Genomic DNA, 10,500 nt, shown 5'->3' with positions numbered 1-10,500 from the left:
TATATGTATATATATATGTATATATATATGTATGTATATATATATATATATATATATATATGTATATATTAAGTCTAAATCATAATAATGTGGTTATGTGTCGTCTTTTACATACATTTGTATCATGTTTGAATCCAACACTCTCAATCTATTTTTTTCAATTAATTTTAACGAGCTGATTTCGAGTTGAACACAAACAAGAATATTTAAATCGAGTCGAATACGAACACACTATTCACGAGCCAATTTCGAACACGAGCAATTTCGAATGAGCCGTATGTGAGCCAAGCCTGAGCTCGTCTACAACTCCACTTCTCTATTTGATACATATATGTATATCTAAAGTTATTTGTCAATTGAGTCTGTTTTATAAGCATGACATTATAGTTAATTAGTATTGAAACTTTTTTCTGACAACTTCTGATTTAGCTCATTCAAATAGTAATTAATTTTCTATGTTTTGTTGGATAATTTTTTCTTGTGAGCAGGCTTGATTTGACATTTATAACTGCATTCATTTTAAAACTATGTAAAAATGAATTTTTATGTGTATTCTGAAAAACCCAGTAAAAAAAAGTTTTACTGAAGATGCATCTTGAAGTGGTGAGGCTTCAACTAACTTGAACATAGAATAAAATAAATAATTGTAGAATCATGTCACTAAGTTGGGAAAATTATTTGAAAACTGATAAAATATTACATTTAAATGCAACTATTGTGGTATCACTGAACATATTCAAGAGTAGAAACTCTCTTAAGATAGATGGTGGTCCTGAAATTAACTTTTGCCCCAAAGTATGTTCCTCACTAATAAGTGAAATGCAAAAACAAGTCATCAAAGCTGGGTTAAGGATTAAAAGGACTTCAAAAGACATATTGCTAGCAAGTTCTCATGGGTCATGTTAATTCTACTTCAATTCTAATCAATGATGCTAACGACAATGTTGATTCAATTAAATTGAAATGTTATGAGGCTAAAAGAAGGAAAAGTTGTTGAAGTTAGTAGTTTGGAACCTGCATGCAATATACAGATATGAGAACAACTAGGTTGTGAAATTGCAATAATGTTTTTTTCAGTTGGCCTCCTTTTTAACTTTGCAAGAAATCCATGCTATGAGAATGCTTTTACATTTGCATATGATAATAACCCTTTAGTTATATTCCACTAGGGTTCAATGTTATAGATCAAAGTTATTGCAGAGAAAACAATTTAATATTGAGAAATTACTTGAATCAACAAAAGGTACATGAAAAGATAAATGAGTTAGTTTAGTTTGCTATTGTTGGACCGATCCGGAAAGACGATTATTCAACAATTTTATGACAATATCAGAAAGTTGTCTAATGTTTACCAAAGTTGTAAATTATGAGGGGCAAATGTAAAGATATATTTTTCATTTTCAATTTGATTAAAGAAGTGATATCGATGGTTGATCTTTCAAATGTTGTTAAGTAATTATTGATAATGTTTCAGTTTGTAGGGCATCCATCATTTGTTTGTTGAACAAATATATCCTCATATATTTTGGACACCTTGCATTATTCGTACGCTCACTTACCTTAAATAATTTATGTGTTGCGAAAAATATTGAAGCAAATGAGATCACGTAAAATGAATAACACAGTTTCACAGTGATTGTTGAAGATGTTTTTTGGGTAAAAAATTCTATCATGAATCATTCCATGAGACTTTCTATATTCAGTGATTTTTCCAATCTGAAAATGCTTGCTGTTGCTCAAAGTAGGCTTGGTTCAGTTATTATGATGTTAAGAAGATCCAAACAAGTTAAAAATACGCTTCAAACAATGGTGATTAGTGAAAAATGGTCATGGTATCACGAAAATGGTGTGGAAAGTCAAGTTACGTGAAGGAAAAAATACTTGATTTTTATTGGGATAAAGTTGAATATATTCTATCTTTTAGCGATCCTATTTATCACATATTTTGAGCTGCAGATACAGATAAGCTATGCTTGCACTTGATTTATGAGACGTGGGATATGATGTTAAGTAAAGTGAAACAAGAAATATATAAATATGAACGAAAGATAAATGATGAAGACTCAAAATTCTGGAGTGTTGTATGTATAATTTTGAAGGATAGGTGAAACAAAACTAACACACCCATGTATTGTATTGCTTAGCTCATTCTTTAAATCCAAGGTTAATTTTTTTTTTTCTTGCTGTCTAGTTTACTTTTATTTCATTAATTTAGAATCACCTAAATCTAAAATTTTATTTTATTTTTTTTACATTCTTGGAAAATATTCAAGGAATGGCTCGCGGAAAATCCTTAATGTTTTTTTCCCTCAAAGAGATTTGAATTTTTCAAATATGAGAAATGTTTGTTTGAGGTGTTTTTTTCTAAATGATAGGAGACAATATATAAGTGTGGAGTTAGTTAAGTTTTTTGGATATTTAGATGAATTTGGAGATCAAGAGTCTTTACGTGATATATGAAAGATGGATTCAAAGATGTCGTGCTTAATTCACGGAGCTTCAACGTCTTTACTTGATTTTCATTGGGATAAAATTGAATATATTCTTTTTTTTACTGATTTTGTTTATCACATGTTTTGAACTGCATATACAGATAAACTATGCTTGCACTTGATTTATGAGATGTGGGATATGATGTTTTGTAAAATGAAAGAAGAAATATATAAATATGAAAGAAAGATAAATGGTGAAGACTCAAGGTTCTGGAGTATTCTATTTATAGTTTTGAAGGATAGGTGGAATAAAAATAGCATACCCCTGTATTGCTTAGCTCATTCTTTAAATCCAAAGTTTTTTTTTTCTTGCTTTCTAGTTTACTTTTATATCACTAATTTGGAATCATTTAAATCTAAATTTTTATTTTATTTTTTACATTCTTGGAAAATATTCATGGAATGGCTCGAGGAGAATCCTTAACGTTTTTCCCCTCATAAAAAGATTTGAAAATTTCAAATATAAAAAAAGTTTATTTGAAGTGTTATTTTTTAAATGATGATAGACAATATATAGATGTAGAGTTAGCTAAGTTTTTTGGATATTTAGATGAATTTGAAGATCAAGAGTCTTTATGTGATAAATGAAAGATGAATTTAAAGATGTGGTGCTTGATTCATGGAGCTTTAACGCCTTTACTACAAATTGTTGCGATAAAGCTTCTTAGACTAGTTTCGTTCTCGTATTCCGAGAGAAATTGATAAACCAATGAGCTGAAAATTTAGTTTATGTGCATGCTAACCTCTGTTTGTTATCAAGAAAGACTCCAAATTACATGGAAGGTGTTAACAATATGTGGGATATTGTTGGAGATGGATTTCAGACCCTAGACGATATGAGAATTTTGGATATTGCAAACCTTTCTTTTGATGCACCAGAGTTGAAATATGTGATATTTAGTGATGATGAATTGATGATTGTGGATGCGAAGTAAAAGTACATGCCAAAGAAGCCAATCTTCTTTTTGTTTCTTTTAATGAAATTTTAATTATGAGAAGTTAAATTTTGATGTAATATAAGATGATATATGCTATTATGCTTGCATTTTGTATGTCATAAACTAAACAATTATCTACGGGCATTTTAGTTTTTGAAAGTTAATTTTTTAACTCTTTTCTTTTATTTATTTAATTTATACATATATTTTTAATATTTTTTATTATAACGGTGCGTACACGTGCCCGTGTCCTATATTTTCAATAATAGACGTGTCATATGTCCGTGTCCGTGTGCCATAGCACAAGGGTAAGGCCTAATGCATTAACCTCCATTGGAGCTATACTAATAGGAGTTTGATGCACCAGTGTCCTTTCTAACATGCCAACAAATTGTCAGTAATATATATATAGATTGATGGCCTTTAGTGTTTCAACTTGGTCTAGCAACTCTTACGTAGGGTATGTCTTCCCAAAATGGCATGCTTGCTTGGTAAGCTTGGTCTACCCATGTTTGTCTACATGGTTGTTTTGTCTTCATAAACCTATTCTAGATTAAATTAGCCCTTTTTTACTGAACCCACCCTCGTTGGTACACTCATGTGTCTCTTCTTGCTGATTAAACCAATTCCCTTTATTGGAAGACCTTCTTGGATCATGACTCCCTTGTTATTTTTGCTCTTGAAAATCAACGTTAAAGGCAATTGAAAGTCTCTTCGTCAACCTAATCCTATTTGAAGACTACTTGGAATTTTATTTGGTCTTCATGCTTCCTAAACTTACCAGCAAGCGTTTATTTGAAAATTGCACATGGCCTATCTTTCTTTTTAGGACTCGTGACCTCTCTACGCTCTGAATCTTCCTCCTTTATCAGTATGCCACTATTGTTAGTAGGATGGTTGCATATTTTTCTTTTTCAAAACTGACCTAGGTTGGTAAGGTCGCTGCACATTGATTTGCCAACAGTAGCAAGGTTGCTAAATGTGCTGCTAATTGCTCTTTTTATTACACCCTACCTTTTCTTGGAAGCTGAAGGGACAAGTGTTTTGAAAAACGACGACAATAAAATGAAAAATGGAACGAGAAAAATTGCAAGCAGAAAAAAAACACCAGAGTGACGCACAAATTTAAGTGGTTCGACAAATTTGCCTATGTCCACGGAGTTGCAGAAGATTTTATTTCTTCTAGAAATTACACCTTCGAGCGCCTCGATTTTTACAAAAAAATCTTTATTTTCTTCTCTCCATTTCTCTCTCTTCCTCTCTTTCTCTTATAATGGACTTGGCTTGACCTTGACTTGGCTTAGCTTGGCTTGTTTATGACAAACCATAAGAGGCTATTTATAGAAACCAGGAGAGCGGTAGGTGGGAAGTAGGTGGGAGGTAGGTGAGCAGTATGTGGGATGTGGTAGGTGAGTGGTAAGTGAGATTTTTAATTAGGAAACTAATTAAATTATGGTGGACTAGATCTCAACATTACCCAACAATTCTCCAACTTGGAGATTGAGACACTGACTGCATCACCTACTGACTGCATTATCTATTAGCTGTACCGACCTTTTCCTCAAACATGATATCCTACACTTCTGCAACTCAAAGTCCTTGTTTTCATGCCAAAAGACCAGCTGAAGTCTAGCACAACTTCAACTTCTCGCTAGTAACATCCTCAGTTGACATATCACCGTCAACATAGCCTTGTATAACCAAACTCTTTGCTGGGTTACTCCTGTATTTGTTTACAACTCTCACTGCATGAGTAATATCCTGCACCTGCTGAAAGCCCTTTTCAACAAGTCCAGCCTTGTACCTCTTACTGCCTCCAAGCGCAGTCTTCACCCGGTACACCCACTTATTGTGCAATGCCTGCTTCCTTGGTGGAAGTTCTGTCAGCTTACAAGTCTGATTCTCTGGCAGGAAATCTGCCTTTTTCTTCTTGGCCAGCTCCCACTTGCTCAAATTTCATCTTGCAATATTTCTTCATAGCTCTGTGATTCTCCACCATTTGTCTGTACAAGGTCCGGTTTTCCTGCATTTGGCGCTTTCCCACTTTTCAGAAAACTGATCTTCTACTTCCTCATAATGCACCTCTGACTCGTATGTCTACGCCCGAGTAAACCTGTAGTCATATAGAGTGTGTCAGTTTTTATACCCCGAGCCAGTACTAATGCTCCTTTGATAACTTTCTAGGTGCTATTTGAGAACACTACCGAATGACCACCTGATTTCTTTTGCAAAGTTCATTTGCTCTTGTTAGAGAGTGCAATATCAACGTCTCCCATCCCTACCACGTCCAGAGTTTTTCCATCAGCTAGATATACCTTCCCAAAATTATATGCAACATAATTTCACATTAACTTCTGGTGAGAAGAGGGAAGATGTATGGAAGAAAGCCTCTGAATCCAGTATCCAGTCATCAACAAAACTGTGAACTGCCAGCAATAACACATCCTGTCCTGTATTTCTTCAGTTACAACATTTACAACATTAGCATCATTATTTTCCTTCTTCTTAGGATTCATGCAGTTCTTTTTTATGTGGTCAGCCTTGCCACAATTCCAGCAAGTTGTCTGCTGACCAGACATTGATTTTGGTCTTCTGTTTGAGTTCCTATCTCGTGATCTACCTCTGGAATCAGCAATCAGTGTCGAACCAAAATCTTTCCTGCACACCTCCTCAACCAAAATCAAATCACGAATTTCATCATATTTCAGATTAGATTTACCTGCATAACTGCTAACTGACATTCTCATGGTTTTCAAGCTATTTGACAATGAAACCAACAATTTCAGTGCACATATCTCATCATCAAAATTAATTTTAACAGACAATTGATTTGTGATAGTATTGAAATCATTCAGGTGTTGAGCAACAGAAACACTTTCCACCATCTTCAAGTTGAATAATTTTTTCATCAAATGCACATTGTTATTCGCCAATGGTTATTCATACATGCCTGATAAAGCCGTCATGAGATCTGCAGTAGTCATCTTTTTGATGACGTTGTGGGCAACCGATCTCGACAGGGTTAATCGAATAACCCCCAGAACCTGTCGATCCAACAGATTCCATTCTGTATCGTCCATCTTATCTGGTCGCTTTCCCGGTAACGGAAGATGAGGTTTCTTCCCATAGAGGTAGTTCTTTATCTGCATCATCCAGCAAACAAAATGTGTCATTGAACTTCTCGATCCCCGATGTCACCACTTTGTCTCCGCCCATAGTTCTTCCTTAGATTCGAACCAAAGCTCTGATACCAATTGTTATGAAAAACGACGATAATAAAACAAAAATGGAACAAGAAAAATTGCAGCAGAAAAAAACACTAGAGCGACACAGATTTACCTACGTCCACGGAGCTGCAGAGGATTTTAGTTTTTCGATGAATTACACTGTCGAGCGCCTAGACGCTTACACGAAAATATTTATTTTCTTCTCTCTTTTTTTTTCTCTCTCTCTGCCTCTCTTTCTCTCTTAGAGGACTTGACTTGGCCTTGACTTGACTTAGCTTTGCTTATTTGTTACAAGCCATAAGAGGCTATTTATAGAAATCAGGAGAGCGGTAGCTGAGAGGTAGATGAGCGGTATGTGGGATGTGGTAGGTGAGCGGTAGGTGAGATTCTTAATTAGAAAACTAATTAAATTACGGTGGACCGGGTCTCCATATTACCCAACAGCAAGTTCTCTCGAGGAAGTCTACTTCAAGATACATTTTGATAGTTTATTGCACATTGATGGCTTCCTTGACGGGCGCTTTCAATTTCATTGCTGATGAAATAAATTTTTGAAGTGCGTGCGTGCATACGTGCCTGATTGCTTTGTTAGATGTTCTTACTCTCCGCATAGGTTCTCATATGAAAATGACCGGCCTAAGTGCCCGGTGAAGACAAATTTTATAAAGATCGCTTTTTGACCTTATAAGTATCTTTGTTAAGCCATACGAGCATGAAGTTTTTGTTATGATGTGGAGTCTAAACCTGATTGCTTTATTAGAGTTGCTGTTACTCGAATCAATTATCGCACTCATAATAGTTGTTTATTTAAATGTTTAATCTCAAGAGTTCCACATTGTTGTGTGCGAGGTCATAAAAGGTGAAAACAGGAGAAACACTTCTTTGCACTCTCCTCTGATGTTTCAACTTTAGTTTCATATTTTCAAGCTGCATCTTTTTCTCTAGTGCCATTTCCAATCTATAAAATAAAGAAAGCAATAGCAATAGGATAATTAAAAAAGAAGAAATAAATAAAAGAAAAATTCATCAGTATTTAATAAAAAAATAATGAACTTAATTTATGTACTAGGTATTTCTTAAAACCATTGCACCGGTCAATAAGCCTTATTGTTACAATGGTTTCTAAAATAGAATACAAAAAGGCATGATCTTCAGATGCAATGAAAGATAAAAAAAAACTTTTAAAACAAAAATTACATCAATATGTCGTTAAATATGTCTTCCTAAAATTTAAATGGGAATAGAAAACATTGATATTTCTAAAGCATAACAAGCTATAGACGATTATTAAAATATAAAAAGAACGCATTTCCTACAAAATAGCATTAAGGCTCATTGGTAATTGTCTTTGCCACTAAAATTATGAGATATTAGACGGGAAATGAATCAACTATATTCGAACTAATTAAATTGCCATATCATACCATAGAAAATTACCATGTTCTCTTTAGGAAAATCAAATGTGCAGATTTATAAACAAAATAATAAAATTACCAATGAGCTGTAAGAAAGTAATTATAACTTTAAGCAAACCTATTTTTACACGATTACAGCAATCATAAATAGTAATAGAGCTTTAAAAAGGCAAAAAAATTTCCCTAACAAAGACTTCCTATTGCACCTTGTCCTGCTGTCGTTTGTTTCTGATCTCTCTCGTGGCACGAAGGTTTCTTACTGTCATGTGAGAAACTCCCTGCACCTCCTCTCGGATGGCTTGCATTTGAATTGAATGCTTCTCACTCTCACGCACCCATTCCACAAAGGTCTCTTACACTTCCATGAAGAAAACGCCCTCATTCCATGTCCTCCAGGCGCAAGAGCCTTGATGCTGAGTGACCATTTTAGGTATATTTTATTTTATATATATATATATATATATATTTATATATATTATTTAAGCATTTACTTACGATATAGTGGTTCCAGCTGCAGCTTTCCATCATGTGAGATAGCGGGTTTAAATCACACATTGCTTTTTGGGCTTACCCAACCCGATTTTTTTTTTTTTTTAAATTATAATTTCATTAATCATGGGCTCAAATGTGTTAGATGCGAACATCTCCACGAAAAAGGCATTAAGCCAAGTGGTACAATAAGACGATAAGACTTGGGACTCAAAAAAATTTTTTTTGGTTGTAGCTCAGTTTATGGTTGTGCTTTAAGATGTCCATCTTGAACACTTTTAAACAATTGTCACGTGCACCATATCCTTGACAAGATGAACTGTATTATTTAGCCGCATTTCTATCATGCATTCCTTTCGTGAAAATATTCTGCATTCCTTTCCGATACAACATCCATCCAAAATTTTTATTCACAGATTGAGCATTTGTTTTGTGCATTTTTTTTAGTTTTATTTTTTGGATGACGAAGCACAAACAAAGCTTGTATACACTTTTGTTGATTAAAACACATCATAGAAAACATTACATAGTATTATACTTTTCACCAATCCGTCCGAGTTATAATAATTACTATAATTGTAAAATAAGTTTAGACAATTTAATTCATTTTTTTTTGGAGAAATTTTTATAATAATAAATTAAAAAATAAATTTAAAAGATTTTTTGTGCATTTCTTTAAGAACAACAACAACAACAAAGCCATATTCCCACTACATGGGGCTACATGAATCCTTTTTCTTCATTGCGTCCTATTTAGTGTCATATTTCTTTAAGAAGAATCAATATAAATAGTTGAACAACACTTCTTAATCCTTTCATCTCAATAGTAGGAGGCTGAATTGAAAAAACAAAGTGATACGAATAACGAGTACTATAGCTTAAAATCTTGGGTTGCATTCGTGTATGATCATCTTTGCCTGTTGCTATCTAGGTCAAAGTGATACTAAACACTCTATCTACGATCGGACATGATTGATCGAAATCGTTTCTATAATTCCAGCTTTTAAACCTAGCTGAGATATTTAAGCATGATATAATGTATCTGTAACTTAACCTAAAATTTCTATTAGTGTAAGATCACCTTTTCATATATCATGGTTGACTTGATTGTAGGTTGAAATCAAGAGGGCTGAACCCAAGAAAGCTGGTGGAGAAAATGGAAGAGCTGGTGGTTCATTTGGATACCGGGGTGGCTCTTATGGCAGCGGTGGCGGTGGCGGTGGCTACCGTTCCGTGGGTGTGGGTGGTAGCAATTATGGAGGAAGGGCGGGCGGCGGTGGCGGTGGTTTCTATGGCAGAGGTGGCTATGGCTACAGCTATGGTGGCGGTGCTGGTTTTGTTCCTGGCTATGGGGAGCCTATGTATGGTTCAGCTGCATATGGGGGCGGTGGCAATAATCTCTACGGTGCTGCAGCTGGTGGTTATGGCCCTGCTTATGGTGGTTATGGTGGAGGTGGTGGTGGCAGTGGCCGGGGGTATGGGAGCCGTTACCACCCCTATGGAAGATAAAAAATTGAGGTTTTTTTCTTTCTTCCAATTAATTGTTTTTGAGACGTGTTGGTTTTGCTTGTCTTATGGATGTTCGATTTTGTTTTCAAGTGTAACTTTGTTCTCAACATGGAGCTGAATCATTTTACAAGAGTTTTAATGTTCCAGCTGTGGTGATTGTGTTGCCGAACGCTAATGCTGAGTATTTTTAGCTCAAATTTTCTGCAGAGGATTCTGTTCAATTCGAGATCTACAGGTACCTTTGGACTCAGTTTATATATATATAAACTGATGCATCAAGCCAAATTAGATGGTAAAAAACCTTGATATAAATTTTAGTAGTTGACACCCATCAATTTAAACTTTAATGGGATTGGTCACTAATGCATCAAGCCAAATTTGATCCAAACTTGGCCTTGTAGTCCCTAATAAGTAGAATAAAAGCCAACAA

The 10,500-nt window shown here is 34.6% G+C and overlaps 1 protein-coding gene across 1 annotated transcript in view; it reads left to right on the top strand.

The window, feature by feature from the left end:
• The window catches only part of LOC110020134 (heterogeneous nuclear ribonucleoprotein A1, A2/B1 homolog), a 32,496-nt gene extending 22,251 nt beyond the window's left edge, over positions 1 to 10,245 (top strand). Inside the window, exon 7 of the mRNA XM_020718125.1 lies at positions 9,675 to 10,245. Coding sequence (XP_020573784.1) covers positions 9,675 to 10,070 — 396 coding nt within the window. The 3' untranslated portion in view covers positions 10,071 to 10,245. The remainder of the gene's footprint in view (positions 1 to 9,674) is intronic.
• The last annotated feature ends 255 nt before the right edge of the window (positions 10,246 to 10,500 follow it).

The sequence above is a fragment of the Phalaenopsis equestris genome, unplaced genomic scaffold (assembly GCF_001263595.1).
Source record: "Phalaenopsis equestris unplaced genomic scaffold, ASM126359v1 Scaffold000094, whole genome shotgun sequence".
NCBI classification, from domain to species: Eukaryota; Viridiplantae; Streptophyta; class Magnoliopsida; order Asparagales; family Orchidaceae; genus Phalaenopsis; species Phalaenopsis equestris.
The sequence above is the reverse complement of the archived record's forward strand: the minus strand, read 5'-3'. Positions and strand labels throughout refer to the sequence as shown.